The sequence below is a fragment of the Lathyrus oleraceus genome, chromosome 3 (genome assembly GCF_024323335.1).
Source record: "Lathyrus oleraceus cultivar Zhongwan6 chromosome 3, CAAS_Psat_ZW6_1.0, whole genome shotgun sequence".
Classification (NCBI taxonomy): Eukaryota; Viridiplantae; Streptophyta; class Magnoliopsida; order Fabales; family Fabaceae; genus Lathyrus; species Lathyrus oleraceus.
The window spans coordinates 514,079,284-514,097,497 of record NC_066581.1 but is presented as its reverse complement, the minus strand read 5'-3'; the positions used below and the strand labels follow the sequence as shown (position 1 = coordinate 514,097,497).

The 18,214-nt window shown below is 36.9% G+C and overlaps 1 protein-coding gene, 1 non-coding gene and 1 pseudogene across 2 annotated transcripts; 2 read left to right on the top strand and 1 right to left on the bottom strand.

The window, feature by feature from the left end:
- Nucleotides 1-2,700: 2,700 nt before the first annotated feature.
- On the top strand, nt 2,701-3,888 carry LOC127131906 (uncharacterized). The gene has a single exon (XM_051060791.1). It carries the CDS (start codon nt 2,701-2,703, stop codon nt 3,886-3,888), a length of 1,188 nt encoding a protein of 395 aa, XP_050916748.1.
- A 6,018-nt stretch (nt 3,889-9,906) lies between these two features.
- LOC127131905 (protein FAR1-RELATED SEQUENCE 9-like) lies at nt 9,907-10,729 on the top strand (annotated as a pseudogene).
- Nucleotides 10,730-15,567: 4,838 nt separating this feature from the next.
- On the bottom strand, nt 15,568-15,641 carry TRNAI-AAU (transfer RNA isoleucine (anticodon AAU)). The gene has a single exon. It is a non-coding gene; the product is annotated as a tRNA-Ile (tRNA).
- Between the last annotated feature and the right edge of the window lie 2,573 nt (nt 15,642-18,214).

Here is an 18,214-nt window from a genome sequence, read left to right as displayed (position 1 = left end):
CAAACATGACACCACATCTAAAGTGCTGGAACTTCTCCACATGGACTTGATGGGGCCTATGCAGGTGGAAAGTCTTGGTGGAAAAAGGTATGCTTATGTTGTGGTGGATGACTCCTCTAGATATACCTGGGTGAACTTTATAAGGGAAAAATCTGATGTGTCTGATGTGTTCAAAGACCTTTGCTAAAGACTTCAAAGAGAAAGAGAGAGTCATGTTATCAGAATCAGAAGTGATCATGGGAAAGAATTTGAAAACAGTAAATTTGTTGATTTCTGTTCATCTGAAGGGATTGGACATGAGTTATCTTCTCCCATTACCCCTTAGTAAAATGGTATGGTGGAAAGGAAAAGTAGAACTCTTCAAGAATCTGCTAGAGCTATGGTTCATGCTAAGAAGTTGCCTTACCACTTTTGGGCTGAAGCTATGAACACTGCTTGTTATGTTCACAACAGAGTAACCTTGAGAAAAGGGACCTCAACCACTTTATATGAAGTCTGGAAGGGAAGAAGACCTACTGTCAAATACTTCCATGTGTTTGGTAGTAAATTCTATATCCTGGTTGATCATGAACAAAGAAGGAAAATGGACCCCAAGAGTGATGAAGGAATATTTATGGGCTACTCAACAAACAACAGAGCCTTTAGAGTCTTTAATTCTAGAACTAAAGTTATGATGGAATCTATCAATGTTGTTGTTGATGATCAAGAGACTGATGTCACAAATGATGTTGAAACATTTCTAAATGATGCCCCAGCTGAACCTTCTGATAAAAGTAGTGAGAGTGAGTCTACCCAGGCTGAACCTGAAGCTGATCAAGTAAACAAGGGACCCTCTATCAGAATTCAGAAGGATCATCCTAAAGATCTCATTATAGGAGATCTAAATAAAGGATTCACCACTAGATCAAGGGAAGTGATCTCACATGCTTGTTTTGTGTCAAAGATTGAGCCTAAGAATGTTAAAGAAGCTTTAACTGATGAATTCTGGATCAATGCCATGCAGGAAGAGTTAGGCCAATTCAAGAGAAATCAAGTATGGGATTTGATTCCAAGACCTGAAGGAATAAATGTTATTGGAACAAAGTGGGTATACAAGAATAAATCTGATGAAAAAGGTGTGGTTACTAGGAATAAAGCAAGGTTAGTAGCTCAAGGATACACTCAAGTTGAAGGAGTTGACTTTGATGAAACATTTGCACATGTGGCTCGCCTGGAGTCCATTATATTATTGCTAGGAGTGGCATGTATTCTGAAGTTTAAACTGTTCCAAATGGATGTGAAAATTGCCTTCTTAAATGGCTACTTGAATGAGGAAGTATATTTTGAACAACCAAAGGGATTCACAGATCCAAATCTTCCAAAGCATGTGTGTAAGTTGAGGAAAACTCTTTATGGGTTGAAACAAGCTCCTAGAGCTTGGTATGAGAGACTCACAGTGTTTCTCATTGACAATGGATACAGACAGGGAGGCATTGATAAGACTTTATTTGTCAAAGATGAAGGAGGAAAGCTCATGATTGCTCAGATATATGTGGATGATATTGTGTTTGGTGGGATGTCAAGTAAGATGGTTCAACATTTTATTGAACAAATGCAGTCTGAATTTGAGATGAGTCTTATTGGAGAACTAACTTATTTTCTTGGCATGCAAGTCAAGCAGATGGAAGATTCTATCTCTCCATCTCAAAGTAAATATGCCAAGAATATAGTTAAGAAGTTTGGCATGGAGAATACAATCTACAAGAGGACACCTGCTCCTACTCATCTGAAGTTGTCTAAATATGAAAATGGTGTCAGTGTGGATCAAAGTCTCTACAGAAGCATGATAGGGAGTCTGCTATATCTTACATCAAGCAGACCTGACATTGCTCTTGCTGTAGGTGTATGTGCTAGATATCAAGTTGAACCAAAGGTGATCCATATAAACCAAGTGAAAAGGATCCTGAAATATGTCAATGGCACTTGTGACTATGGGATGTTATACACTCATGAATTTGATTATGCGTTGTCTGGCTATTGTGATGCTTATTGGATTGGAAGTGCTGATGATAGGAAAAGCACATCAGAAGGATGTTTCTTCTTGGGGAACAATCTAATATCATGGTTTAGTAAGAAGTAAAATTGTGTTTCTCTGTCTATTGTTGAAGCTAAATACATAGCAGCTGGAAGTAGTTGTTCTCAACTGGTGTGGATGAAACAAATGCTGGTTGAATACAATGTCACATAAGATGTCATGACATTGTACTGTGACAACCTGAGTGCTATAAACATCTCAAAGAACCCTATTCAGCACAACAGGACCAAACATATTGATATATGTCACCATTTTATTAGAGAACTTGTGGAGGATAAGATTGTAGCCTTAAAGCATCTTGCTACTGAGATGCAGTTAGCTAATATTTTTACAAAGGCCTTGGATGCAAATCAATTTGAATTCCTAAGAGGGAGATTAGGGATTTGCATTATGAAAATTTGTAGCAATTAATATGGAGTGGAAAAAGTACTCAAATTATAGTCTATTTTCCTAAAATAAAATGCCCCCATTATGGTAAATCATTACCTTGTATTGGAAATACCATCTATTCCATCTTCACACGCTACCCCCATAACACGATTACCTATTCCAACTATTCCATCTTCCTTTTCCTTCTCCACAAACCTCTACTAGGGCAACCTTACTTTTTTTAGAAAAACTCCAAAATGTCACAACATCAAGATACATCTGCTTCTAAAAATACTAAGTCTACTCCAAAATTTAGTGTTCCTCCCATGGGCGTCCCTGATGATGAGATTCTGGATGTTGCTCATCTCTCTATTATTCTCGCTGCGGACATTGATTTGAACCAACCTATCTCCATTGATGCCTCCGCTTCTGCATGTTCCAATCAAGGTAATCCTTCTAGTATTCCGTCTGGTTCAACTCCTTTCACTAAGTATAAGGAAGGAACACATTATACTGATCGTGTTATAAGAGACATAGTTACTAGAATTCTTAATGAAGGCCACTCTGTGAATGGGGTTTCTACTCCCCTTCCTCAAATGTATCCCCCTCCTGAGGTCGAACAACCTAGTGGTAAGGGTGATGATTCCTCCAGTTCTAAAAAGGTCTTGGCTGCTGAAGGGTTGCGCTCTCTAGGGAAAACCGTGTCTGAAAAAGGGAAATTTGTGGCCTCTAACACAGCTAATGCTTCCCACTTTGAGAAGCATGATAATGAAAATGTTGTGATTGATCTAGAGTATGGTAGCTCTGATGATCAAGAGGAAAGCTTGATTCATCACATAAATCCAAGTGTGGCTAAACGCATGAAGACTCGCAAAGGAAAATCTGTGGCTGAACTTATGTTAGCTAGAGAAGCTAAGAAGACTGTTTTCATTGGTCCCTCCAAACCATGGAGCAAGGTTGAAATAAAGAAGAGGAAGGTCAGAGATGATTCTGAGCCTGAAGAGGATGTTGAGGAAGATGTCCCTGACATCTCGCCTGCAAAGAAAACTACTGTTAGGAAGTCTCCTGTTAAAGTACCTGTTGTTCATTTGGATAACATCTCCTTCCATCTTGAGGATGGAGCTGCTAAGTGGAAATTTGTGATTCAGAGAATGGTAGCTGTGGAAAGGGAATTGGGAAAAGATGTTGCTGATGTCAAGGAGGTCATGGACCTGATACAAGCTATTGGGCTTTTGAAGACTGTTGCTGGGTTCTCTCAATGCTACGAAGGTTTAGTCAAGGAATTTATTGTTAATATTCCTGAGGGTATTTCTGATAAGAACAACAAGGAGTTCTGCAAGGTGTATGTGAGGGGTAAGTGTATAACATTCTCTCCTACTGTTATTAATAATTTTCTAGGCATAAATAATGAGGGTGCAGGAGAATTAGAGGTTACAGACAATTAGGTCTGTAGGAAGATTACAGCTAAGCAGGTGAAAAGTTTGGCCTTTTAAAAAGCATCTTCCTGCTGGGAAGTTGACTATCAAGTATGTCATCCTGCATAAAATAGGAGTTGCTAACTGGGTCCCTACCAACCATATCTCCACCATTGCTAGTACTATTGGGAGGTTTATTTTTGTTGTTGGGACAAAAGTGAAATTTGACTACGGTAGATATATGTTTGATCAAATCATCAAGCATGTAACTACTAATGCAGTTAAGCTGCCAATTACTTTTCCCTCTATGATCTGTGGAATTATCTTGAATCAATATCCTGGTATTCTATGCTCAAATGATTTACCTAGTAGGAGAAAACCAGCTATGTCTATGCACTACAAACTCTTCGAAGGCAGTCATGTTGAGGATATTGTCATGACATCTGCCATGAGGAGGCCAGTCTCAAAAGTTTGAGCAATTGCTGAGCTTAAGGAGACATGCAAAGAGCTAGGTGAATGGATTAGGGTAGCCACAACTAGAAAACAATCTTTGGAAGCCTTGATTGAAAGCTTGGAGCATACTGAGGGTGAAAATGTTGAACATGCTAATGCCATCCATGAAGAAGAAGTTGAAGCCCACACCTCTAGTGAGAGGTCTGCTAACAATGATGATGCGAGTGGCAATTCTGCTTCTGGTGCTGCTGAAGAGGCTGCAAACTCAAGCTCTACTGAATAGCTCTGTTGGCTTTGGTCCCTCTTGTTTTGATGGTTTTCTTAGTTTTTTGGTGGATTTCTTTGTGTTTTTTTGTTTGTTTCTCAGAATTCTTACAGTTGTGTATGTACTTGGTGATGTAACTCTTTAACTTCTGGTATTTTTGTTAATGACTAGATAGACATTTATTTTGTCTCTTTGGTCTCTTTTGGATAAAAAGGGGGATAAGTAGTTGTAGATGTAGCTGAGTATCTTAGCTTAGCTCTGTAGTATTGTTGTTGCTCTACTTGTCTAATACAGAGGGAGAATTCTGGTGTTTCTTTGATTGGTACAGGGGGAGAATTCTCTGTGTTCTGTTTGTGTGAAGCAGTGTGGTTATTGCTTGTTGTGGACTGGCTTAAGGGGGAGTTGTTGTGTTCTGGGAAGTTGCATGACTTGAGTGAGAGTACAAGCACTTGTGTGTCCTGATGTTTACTAGTTGTTATTTTTGCTAGTGATGTGTGTATGTTTTTTTCTGCTGCTGAACTGTTGCTCTGATTGATTTCTTGTGAACGTGTGATCTGTTGTTTGTTTTAGCCAAAATTTGCCAAAGGGGGAGTTTGTTGGTTCTATGAATTGGCATCAATTTTGGTAAAATTTAGTGTTATCATAAGATGTCACGCTTGTAGTCTTGACATGTGATATCAGCTTTCTGCAGGTTGTTTGATATGGTTGTGCAGGATTTATTCAAGATGTCAGACCCGATGTTACAACATGTGCATACAGAATATTCAGTCTGAATGTTATGTATTTCATTGTTGCGCTTTTCATGCAAGTCTTTGTGTGCTTATGTGGAGATTGCATGCATTATTCAAGGAGTAATTCTATTTAAAACCAGAATATTCTATTTCCCGAAAAGGAATGATGTGCTGCTATTTCTTAGGGAATACACAATAAATAGAATTAGGGTTTCATGTTGCCCAGGCCCATTTAGAACCCTTCTATTTAAAGACTATGTAAACCCTGTTTTAAACATAGAAAACACGAATGGTGAAGTGAGTGAGTATTAGGGTTTTAGTCTGGTGTGCATTTGTGAATTGTGAGCCATTCATCCATCTTGTTGATGTGTGAATTGGACTGAGTTTTTGAGTTGTAATTTGTCCACTCTAAGCTTTGAAGTACGAGTGTATTTGTTTACTTGATTGAAGCCTTTAAGCAAGATCAAGTGTGTGTCCTTGAAGTGTGTCTTCTTTATTTTTGGTATTTGTTCTAGTATCACTGTTGTGATTGAGGGGGAGTGAGTAGGGTCTCATGTCTAAGAGTTCTTACATAGAAATCACACGGGTGGAGATTAGGTGAAAAGACTGTAACTTGAAGTTGTTTGTTGTGTTTGCACCGAATTGGGTTAACAATTGCCTGTGTCGTTTTTCAATTGTTTCCTGGTTTTTATTCTGTTCATATTTCACTTGTTGTTCAGATATTAGTGGCGTGACATTACCTTCGACATCTCATATCTGATACCAGAATTTCAGCAAGTATACAATTTACTGAGTAGTTTTAAAAGATTGTCGAACCCACGAAGACTAATAATCAAACTAATGTTATCTATCGTTTCAATTGCAAAGCTAAGGCTAAAGATTAAAAGGATATGAACGTAAATATAAACGCTAATTCCTAAAGGTTTGAAAATGATAATAAAACGAGCCCGAAATATGGATTCCGCATTCCTAAGGGATTAGGTAGAATTCGGGCACTAATTACGATTTTATTACGTTATGTAGAAAATATTGATTTAAAGACTCTGTCTCACACTTTCGCGCTATTGACTAAAACCACACCTCCTAACCACAGGATTTTGCTCTCGCTCGCCCGTTTCAATTAGAAAGCGCATTTTGAAAACCAATGAGATCCTAAACGATGCATAAAGTGCTCTCGCTGTTCTTAGGATAGATGCCTAGTTTCCACTATCTGGTTCCTTCCTCACACTCTCGTCCTATCGGCTAGAACCTTAGTTTGTTCTTCACTCTCGTGTCAAAATAATGAATCATACAATTGGAAACTAAAACCAAAACAAAATTTAATCACAATTTTGCACCTATTATTTCTACCTAGTCTCATCGGTAACAATGGTCCTCATACACCGGACTCAAGGATATTTAGCAAGACATTATTTTAATTAAAAACAAGATGATCAAAGCAACTAAACTTAAAAACAACATGGTATGTAATGTAATAAAGGCAATAACAAGTATAAACAATAAAGCAGTAAAAACCTGAAATTAAAGAAAGCAGAAACTTGAGTTGAATTGAAAATTTCAGAAAGCTTGTTCTTGATCCAAGAGTACAATGAAAATAAAAGTAAATCAAGTGTGACAATCCCTCGATGTGAGTTATTGTCACTTTTACAGGTGAATTTATTCCTAAGACTATGAATCAATTTCGAAAGAACTTTCGCACAACTTGGATGTCCTGAAACACCTCCAAGAGTCCTATTTATAGAGGTTTTGCATCCTTGTAGCCTCCCTTGATGGTGAAAGCAAAGTGGAGGGAAAATAGGTTGGAGAAAACTGCACAAAACTGCCCACTAGCGCATAACTACTTCTGCAATATAATGGCGAACACCATTAGAGAAATGGCGAACACCATTGCCTTGATCATTAAATGACGTGGCAGGCAGGCCAATGGCGAACGCCATATACACACGGTGAACGCCTTTTGGGAAGAATGGGCAAAATCTTTCTATTTTGTTGCTCTTTTGTTTCTTTTTCGATTTGCTTTCAGATCAGCACCGAAACTCGCTGACAACTGCAAAACGAATAAAAATGAACTAAAAGGTGATAAAACATATTGAAATAAATACGAATAACAGATGATATAAGCCTAAAAACATGATACAATCTCTCGTTATCATGTAGTTCCATGATGCCATTCTTATAACATGAATGTAAGTTACAGATGAAATCCAAAGTTAAGGCAAATGGTCAAAAGATTAAGGACATGGTCTCCAATCAGGGGTCCTAAGTAAAATCCTCTAAGTCCAATGGTTGATTACAAGTGAAATGCATCTTTTTGGGGCTTTTAATTTATCATGTTTTTGTTGTTTTCAATTGTATGATAACAATATGATAAGTGACAATAATAAACATGCATGAGGAGTTTATATAATGATGATGATGGATGCTTATATGTAAATTACAATGCAATATATTTAACATAAAGTAAATCACAAGGTAATAATAACAACAAGATCATAATAATAAAGGTTAGTAATAAACAAAGTTAATGATGAACACAGTTAGTGGTTAGTTAAACGTACAAGGTAAACATTTGAGGATTATCTATCCATAGGTCAAAATATTCAAAATATGGCACATCAAGGGATAACTTATCATTGACGCAAAGTATTGAAGATGATCCAATGATCATCTAACAATAGATTTGAAACAAAGAAAGTTATACAACCCCAAGTCCATCTACCAATAATTTGACAAATGGAAGATTGTACCACTCAGTGGTTACAAATTAACAAGTGGATTAATGTACAAGTTAAGGATTGATTAAGTTATGTACAGGTTATATACAAGTTAAATATGAAAGTACAAGTATGAGAGGGTTAGTAATCAATGGAATCAAAACAAGCAAATAGATTAGCAAGTTAGTATACACAAACATGACTTCATCTATGTATCAAATGACTCAAGTTTGGTTGAAATATAGGAAACCTATCAATACCTAGAAGTATCATGAATGATCCATTGATCATTCATTGATAGGTTTCAAGCATTCAACTTCATCGAGCTTGACGTCGGTCAAAATCCTTAAGGAAGGAATCTTTACTTTAACAGGCAGGACTGCACCCATGCCATTAACAAGAGAGAAGGTGGTTACCCCAGTGGAGGTACGTATGGATGTACGGTAACCATGAAATGCAAATGGGAGCATCTCATGTCAATCCTTATAGGTTTCCACCATCTTTTGTAAAATTTTCTTGATGTTTTTATTCGCTGCGTCAACAACACCATTCATCTTTGGCCGATATAGTGATGAGTTATGATGTTCGATCTTGAAGCTCTTACATAGCTATTTTATAATCTTTTGATTAAGGTTATATCCATTATCAGTAATGATTTTATTTGGGACCCCATAATGACACATTATTTCTTTCTTCAAGAAACGATCCACCACTTGCCTTGTGACATTTGCGTATGAGACTGCTTCCACCCATTTAGTGAAATAGTTTATAACTACCAAGATAAAATGATGTCCGTTTGTAGTCGGCTCAATGTGTCCAATCACATCAATGCCTCACATGGCGAAAGGCCAAGGTGATGTTAGGATATTGAATGGTACTGGTCGTACATGGATTTTGCCGGCATAAATTTGGCATTTATGGCATGTTTGGACGTGGAGGTAGCAATCAACCTCCATAATGATCCAGTAGCAGTTGTCCCTCAACATTTTCTTCACCATCATGTGTCCACTAGCATGTGTCCCAAAGAAACCTCATGGGTTTCTGTCATACCCCGATTTTGGTCTTGAATTTTTTCATTTTTTCATTTTTTATTTGGCACGTGGCCTAAAGTTCATTTGCATACATTCATGACCAAAGGCAACCGTCCATTCCCAAATCCATATTTTTTGTTAAAACATTGGTCATTGTCTAGGCTTTTTTTGATCATGGTGCTTTTTTGATTATAAAATGGATTCTAATTATTTGACTTTTTAATTTTTAATTTGATTTTAATTTCAAATTACGTCTAATTCCAAATTTCAAGTTAATCTTAATTATTTTTTTACTAATGATTCAAACTCTAATTGATTTTAATTTTCAAATAAATGATAGGATTGATATCAAAGTAATTTTAACAAATTATAGATTAATTTGATTTTAATTGGTTTTATTGGTTTTTTGATTTTAAATTGACATTTAGATGAGTCTTAGATTATTTCTAAAATCCATATCCATTTCCATAAACCAAGTTACAACCATTCTTATTACATTTTTACAAACACTTCAACCAAGTTCAGATTACAATCACAAATTCATTATATTTCAAAATTACATACCATTTAACCAAATTCAAATCAAATCATATTCAACCATACCATTCATTCAAACTTTCAAACTTTCATTCAATATATCCAATTCCATTCAATACAATTCAATGAACATTCATTACATAATCCCAAGTCACAATTGCATGTGGGATCCTATTACATAAACCATTTCACTTCAATACAAAAACCATTGTTTGAACCAATTTCCAAACTTTCCATTTCATATATAAACCATACAAATACATACACCCAAATTGCCTCATTTATGTCAATCACATCCTACGTTTGAAACTGAGTTCATGAAATGTGTTCACGACACCGAGACCATTGATGAGTTTGAGTCTTGTTGGCGCTCCCTATTGGATGCATACTGTGTCGTGGATAATCAATGGCTTCACTCAATTTACAATGCACGACACCATTGGGTCCTTGTCTACCTGCGCGACACGTTTTTTGGACAGACATCTTTAAATGCTGGAAATGAATGTTTGAACTTTTTCTTTGACGGACATGTCAATGCATCCACCACATTACAGTTGTTGGTTAGACAATATGAGAAGGTTGTATCAACTTGGCATGAAAGAGAACTGAAAGCAGATTTTGAAACTACCCATACTAGCCCAGTTTTAAAAAACACCCTCTCCTATGGAAAAGCAAGCTGCAAATACCATAAATATATTCATCAAATTCCAAGACGAGTTAGTAGAGACAATGGAGAATCCTGCTACCAAAATCGATGATGCGGGAACTATCACCACTTACCGGGTTGCCAAATTTGGGGAAAACCAAACATCTCACACTGTCACTTTTAATTCTTCTGAGATGAAAGCTAGTTGCAACTATCAGATGTTTGAATATTCAGGAATCATTTGCTGGCACGTATTAGCAGTCTTTAGAGCTAAAAATGTTCTTACCCTTCCGCCTTATTATGTGTTGAAACGCTGGACAAGGAATGCCAAAACTGGTGTCCCGTTAGATGAACGTGCAACTCAACTGCCTTGTAGTTCTCCTGACTCTACGACAGTACGTTACAACAGTTTGCGTCAAGAAGCAATCAAGTATGTGGAAGAAGGTGTTGAATCAGTCCAAACACATCGTGTTGCAAATGGCCTAGAGCAATGATACTGCAGAACCATACCACTACGAGTTTGCAATGATAATACTCCACACACATTCCAAGTAAAACCTGCAAATGGCAAAGGAAAAGCAGTACAACATCAGTCCAAGCTTCTAGAAACAATCTTCTCTCTTACATCAAAACCACTTGCAAAACTTGCCACCAGGATCAGCGAGCTTTATGAAAATTTCAGTCAGAAACATGAAATGCACAGTTGGACAGAAAGATTTAGGCTTTGGCTAGAGGAACTGTCAGTATTTAAAAAGTCACTGCTCCACAATGAAAATGCTTTGGATGAGCAAATAGGTGTAAACCAAGTACCAAATGAAGAACTCCCTATTTGGCTGGCAGCTCAGAGGGCAGTAACTCGATATGAAGGGATTTTGTCACCTGTTGGTCTTCGTGAAAGGCTCTTGAGAGGATTGCTTTCTTGGATTGGACTCATTCCCCTTAAATCAGAAACATCTTTTCAGGTTGAAAATGATAGTGACTCTGCTGAACCTTATCTAAGGCTTACTTTTTTTATCAAGGATATCACTCAGTGATACATGGAGACCTGCAACAAGGAAGTACTGCGGAAATGATCCTTGGAAAATGTTAAAAACTTCCATTTCCATACTTTTCTCAAAATCAGTCCTGCAAGAACCAGCCTTGAGGAATTAATTCTATTATATACTGAGGAAAATAGTAAGTCAAACCGATATTGCAAACCTGTTTACATTACAACAGACCAAGGAGAGATGCAGCATCAGCATAAGCTTATCATACTGTATGCAACTCAAACCGGCAATGCATTGGATGCTGCTGAACGTCTCGCTCGTGAAACCGAACTTCCAACTGTCCAACGAATTTCAATCCAAATGATATCCATCAAACCTCCCTAATAGCCATCCAAAGCTGAGTTCAAAACCAAGGCCACGTGAAAAGAACCGAAGTTACTCATGAATGCTCCAAATTCCACTACAGTAAGAGCAAGGTAAATTAGCCAAGGCAGTTAAAGTTCAAAAATCCCAAAATGGAATGGAGACAAAATTCAAAGAAAAAAGCATAGGTTCAGGTTACCTTTTCCAAATCCAAGCATCAAAAAGACCGATCCAAACTGAGTCCACCGAAAGGAGTTGGCAGATACCTGTTTCAATCTACCATACAACAACCCCAAACCCTAATTTGTTAGGGATAAAAAGGTGAGAGGACGAAAAATTGAGGAGGCGGACAAGAGACGAAGAAAGACCCTAAATTCGGAGACCACGAAAACTTGAAAGCTAGCGAAGGGAGGCAGTTGCAAGCTCGTCATTACCGCCGCCGAAGGTGAGTTTTTGCTTGAATCTCTCTGAAGCGTTTGATTTTTGGAGTGAGAGCGAAAGGTTGAGGATGAGCGAAAGAGAGACGCGATTGAGAGAGGTGTGAGATAGAGAGATTTTGAGAGCGAAATCGATTGGGAGAAAGACGACTGAGTTCTGGATCTTTCATTTGCATCCTCACTCTTTCTTTTCTTTTTTATTTGCTCTTTCTTAAACAGACCATTAAATTCATTTAAGTGACCATTTAGTTTCCCTTACAGTTGGTCATTAACTTTGGCCTATGGGTATTAGTAACATATTCATGTTTATCTCCACCAATTAATTTTTCTTTTGAAAACCCAACAGCCAGGCGGCTAGGGTTGTGTTTTATATTCCTCCATCATTTAGTTAAGTGGTCCATTAACAGTAGCCCATCACATTTTAATTAATTTGTTTTCTAAACTATCTTCAGCTAGTTCTATTTATATACCCAAGTTATTATTGTAAATAATAACTAATCATAAGTGGTCTAGTGGAGAGAGAGCAGTTTCATTGCCTTTAGTGGAGTGGGTTTGATACTTGGGGATAGCAAATCTTCATGTTTTTATTTGTTATGCTTACTATTTTATTTTTTTATATATAACTTCCACCATTTATTTTACTTTTATTAATTTGATTTAGTCGTTATTTAGTGGTTTGTATTTTTAAATGCTTACCTTTTAGATTTAGTTAGGGGTTGAATTTCCGATATTGTTTTATTCGATTAGTCGATCTTTGTGTGTTAACTAATTTAGTTAGGTTATTAGTACCCATGTCCATACTTATACACATGTAAATAATCACATTCAACATTCAATTTCATTTCCTCATCACCTTCAAATACAATTTCAAGCCTTTCTTCCATTAACACTCCAATATTCAAACCCTTTTCTAAATAAAACGTGAAGAAAAAAGATTATCCTGGATGGAATATCCAGTTATAATCCCGAATATTAGGCTCAAGCCGTAAGAGCTTGTAAGCCATAAATATTCGTCTTCTCTCCAAAACATTTATGAATATCTAAACCATTTTCTTAATAAAGTTGGAAGAAAAAGATTGTCCTGGATGGAATATCCAGATATAATCCCGAATATTGGGCTCAAGCTGTAAGAGCTTGCAAGCCATAAATATTCGTCTTCCCTCCAAAACATTCGCAAATATTCGAATCATTTTCTTAGCAATATTGGAAAGAAACAGACTGCCTGGGTGGAATGTCCAAACGTAGTCCCGAGTACTAGACCCAAGCTGTAAGAGCTTGCAAGTCATAAGTGCTCGTCTTTCAAACTCCAAAATACTTAATTCCTATCTTAACCTCTTTCAATAAAGATGGAAATGGAACATGGTGTATACCGTGCACTCCTGAGATTAAAATTCGAGGCGGATGCCTCGCTTATCTTAGCTCTCGCCATCGTTTAAAATTGTCAATGCGGTTTCTTCAAACCCTTTCTCAATCAAATTCAAAACACCTAATTTTTATTAAACACTTTTCGCCAATAAAGATGGAAATGGAACATGGTGTATACCATGCACTCCTGAGACTAGGATTCGAGATGGATATCTCGCTCATCCAAGTTCTCGCCATCACTCAAAATACATCCAACCAATCAAATTCTTTCTCACCGTCGCGCGATTAATCAAAAACCTTTTTCATAAATGAAAGATATATTATCTTAAGGTGATACAAAACAATGTTTCGGCCACGATTGTTGAGTCGAGATAAGTGATGCTTTTCCGAATGTAGATTTATAAATCTGTTCGATGTGTGGTATGCGTCTACTCCTCATCTGTTTTGGGTAAAACAATGTTTATGTCGATTAATACAGTATAGCTTTCGCTAAAATCGACCAACAAACAAACATTTTTCTACCCAGAGCTACGTAAGCCTTGATTTCTCTTTTGAGATACGTAGGAGCAGGATTTTAAAATCTTGTCAGGCCCACTAATAAAAAACGTAGGTGTAGTCCTTCGTCAAAAATCCAAAAACATTCTCTTCTCATCCTTCCTTTCTTTCCCACCTAATAATTCGAAAAGCCTAATATTTCGACTAACACTAACGCACACAACTAACTAATGGTTCCTGTTGAGTACAACGGACGTGAGGGGTGTTAATACCTTCCCCTTGCGTAATCGACTCCCGAACCCTAATTTGGTTGCGACGACCAATAATCATTATCGTTTTGTCTTGGGTTTTATCGATATTTCCCCTTTCCTTTTTAGGAATAAATAAAGTTCGGTGGCGACTCTGTTCAGTCCATCATTGCGAGCGTGTGATCGCGCTTCGCTCTAAAGTCGTATCCCTATTTTTCGAGGTGCGACAGTTTCCATTATAATTTTGTTTGCTTCTTATTCGTTTACACGTCATTAGCAAAACCGAATCATAATTCCATTTATACAATGCCCCTCCACTTAAGAAGAACTTGGTTGATAGTTTTCGAAGGTACTTCTTATTGGTCATGGATGCATTCTCAGGGTATTCTAGGATTTCCAAGAATCTCATGATGTCGTAGTACCAAGGATGGCCATCAGCTCCGTCTTCGACTGCCAAACAATAAGCAGGCTCGTCTACGTAGTCAAGGTGGAAAAATTGTGATTCATTTTTCTATTTGACCTTAAACATGGATGAAAGAGTTTCTAATGCGTCGGCCAACTGATTTTCTTCTCGAGGGATGTGATGGAAGGTAATCTCATCAAAGTATAGGATGAGCTTTAGGACATTCTCCTTATTAGGGATCAACTTGTGATATCGGGCTTCCTAATCTCCTTTGACTTGGCTGATGACCAAGGATGAATCTCCATAGACTTCAAGAATATTGATCCTAAGCTCAATAGTAACTTCTATACCGAAGATACAAGCCTTGTACTCTGCCATATTGTTGGTACACTCAAAACACAACCTTGCAGTGAAAGATAAGTGAAAACCAATCGGGAAGGTGATGACTGCCCCAATGTCATTGCCATGAGCTTTAAAAGCTCCATCAAACACAATTTTCCACCGTGACCCAGGTTTTGGTCCTTCTTCAAGGTCGGGGATATTGCCATCCCTTATCAACATAATCTCCTCATCATAGAATTCAAAGCGCATGGACTGATAGTCCTCTAAAGGTTGATGTGCAAGGTAAACCTGACAGTACACTCCCTTTGATAGATTTTTGAGTGACATGTTGGTTGTCATACTTAGTTAAATCCATTTGCCAACGGTCTACTCTACCGGTTAAAGTAGACTTCTCAAAGATGTACTTGACTGGATCCATCTTGAAGATTAAGAGTGTCGTATGCATGAGCATGTATTTCCTTAGGCATTTGGGAGCCCAAGCAAGGGCACATCAGGTTTTCTCAAGCATCAGATACCTAATCTCACAATCAGTAAACTTCTTGCTTAAGTAGTATATGGCATGCTCTTTTCTTTCAGATTCGTCATGTTGATCGAGGACACATCCCATAGACCCCTCAAGGACTCTGAGGTATATGATTAAAGGTCTCCCCGACACAAGAGGCATCACAAATTTTGCAAAAATATTTTAAATGGCCCATGCAGGTCTCGAACCTGCGGCCTTCGCGTTATTAGCACGACGCTCTAACCAACTGAGCTAATGGGCCACTTATTTAAAAAGGTTTGAAGATTCATATGTGACAGCAAATATCATAACTATGATTTTAAGTATGGAATTAACGATGAAACACAATTTTAAAAATGTGATTTTCGAAACAGATTAAAAGATGATTTTTAATTGGGTAGGGAAAATGGTGGAGGATTAAAGTTATGTTAGGAATATCTTTAGGGAAGTTAAAAATCTTCTCATAAATTTTAACGAGGCTTGAACATCATTTGCAATTAAGGATGCAAATAACAAACTGCAATTAAGGATTTGTAATTGTGATTAAAGTTATTTTTACTAGGATTGCAAATAACAGATTCGCGTATGTACCGAAAGGGTATTAGAACAAAAAATCATAAATTTAACAAAAAAAAATTCTAAATGGCCTATGCATGTCTCAAACTTGCGACCTTCGCATTATTAGCACAATGCTCTAACCAACTGAGCTAATTGGCCACTTGTTTACTTTTGTAAAAAACAGTTTACTAAAAAGTCATGTGTAAAGGAAAAACTAGTAAATACTTTAAAAAAAGCATCAACGCCTTTAAGATACTAACCAATTACAATCATTGTATTTTCCATAATAGTATTAATGTTAGGGTGTTATAATTGCAATCTTGTGTTAGGATTAAATGTGGTCTAGTATACTACATAAAAGGTAAAGGTAATTTAGAAAAAAAAATAGAGCATATCTAAGTAGGTATAAAAGTTACCATAATAGTAAAATGAAATACTTGAAATTTCATGACAAGTAACTTATATTTTTTAGGGTCACTATGGTGACAGAGGTTGTTGAGTGTTAAAAACGTGAAAACTTACTTCACGTTTTACCGGTCCTTTCCAAATTATGAAACACGTCGATAATATAACTTACCATATAATGTTACATCATTCGCTTTCCTGCCTTCAAAATCACTTTCAAGTGTCTCAACTTTGTAAGTATGTTCATGACCTCTTATATGTTGTTGAATTGGATGATGTCTAATAAAGATAAAATTGAATTTTGTAACCTTGTTTTAGAGAATTGGGGATAGAAAAAACCAAGAAACTGTGTGGGATTCCATTGGTGTAGTATCTACAGTGACTTCCAACTCATTGGGGATCATAAAAGTTATCTCTCTAATGAGATACTATGTGACAATGATAAAGAATCTCAAATAATCGAGCGAGTTGGTGCCCAATACACCATCATAATTAATAAGTTATACATAATGTCTATCTTTTGACTTTTATTGCAGTGTTTGGAAGAAAATGAGTCACAATATTCCATAAAGGAAATCCATGAAGGAGTATGTGAAAGTCATTGTAGGGCTAAGGAAGGTGCTCAAGTCAAGATATTACCGATCACCCATACAATGAAATTACAAAGCCAATTAAAAGTGTAAAAGATGCAAATAATTTGAAAACTAAACACATCCGTTCTTGAACTCTTATAGAGGTCGTGATTGTACATCCCGTAAATTATTTGGCCGATCGGGGTATGAAACTGAAATTTCTAACTTAGTTGAGATATCCATTTTTGGTCGAGATTGTCATATAGGAACCCCAAACCAACACACATATGCAGACCTCTGAGGTCGACGATCGTGTTTCTTAAGCAATTATGAGGCAGGCTAAGGGGTGAAAACCATTATAAAATGATTAATAAACCGATTACATATCACTAATTGTCATAAACAGTCACAATTACTTATTGCCTCTGTTACAAGTAAACTAATTAAAACGGTTATGTTTATGATGACCATAAAACTTAGTTGTTATGACTATTTAGTAGGAGGAGGTTGGTGGTATATATAGGTCCTAAGACCAGCTGAGAGTTTGGAAAATAAACACTATGAATAAGATAGAAAAGATTAAGTCTTAAAAACACCTTAGACCATCAATAGTGGTGGCCACGAACCTCTTATCCATTACAAACACGACCTTCCCTAGCTAGCATCAGGGAGGTTACCCTTTTAATATTTGTAGAAAAAATATTTAGCGCCCACCGTGAGGACCCGATAAAACTTTCCCATGCCACACAATCATTCTATTCAAAAATCTTTACAGGAAGGATATCTCTACATATTCTTGCCCCAAGCATCGAGAAACAACAATGTATTCATCCCAAAGAAGTGGTCGGTGAGCGTACATGTCTTCATCGCTGGACCATCAAGATTCGGTAGCGATGGATCATTCAATTGGGTATTCTTTACAAATGAATGATGAGTCACATTCAATTCAATTGTCACAGGAAAATTACACATGGCAACTGTACCGTCTACCCGATCTGAGTCATCCAATTCTTCCTTTTATACATGTATCTATCATATAAACTTACGCGACAATATTTCTCTTCTGCGAAATCCTTTCCAGTAGAATTCCTACTACATACTTCTGAAGTTTTTGGGTAAGACAACGAGTTCAAAGATTCGAGTTCCATGTTGTCCTGGTTCAAAATAAACCTTAGTTTTTATCAAACTTAAACCAATACTCATCCGGTATGTATTTAGGATTTATATATTAAAATCTCTCATAATTTTTTTGCACATGTTATAGTAACATTTGACGGTTATGATGATCTGGTAGTTAGAA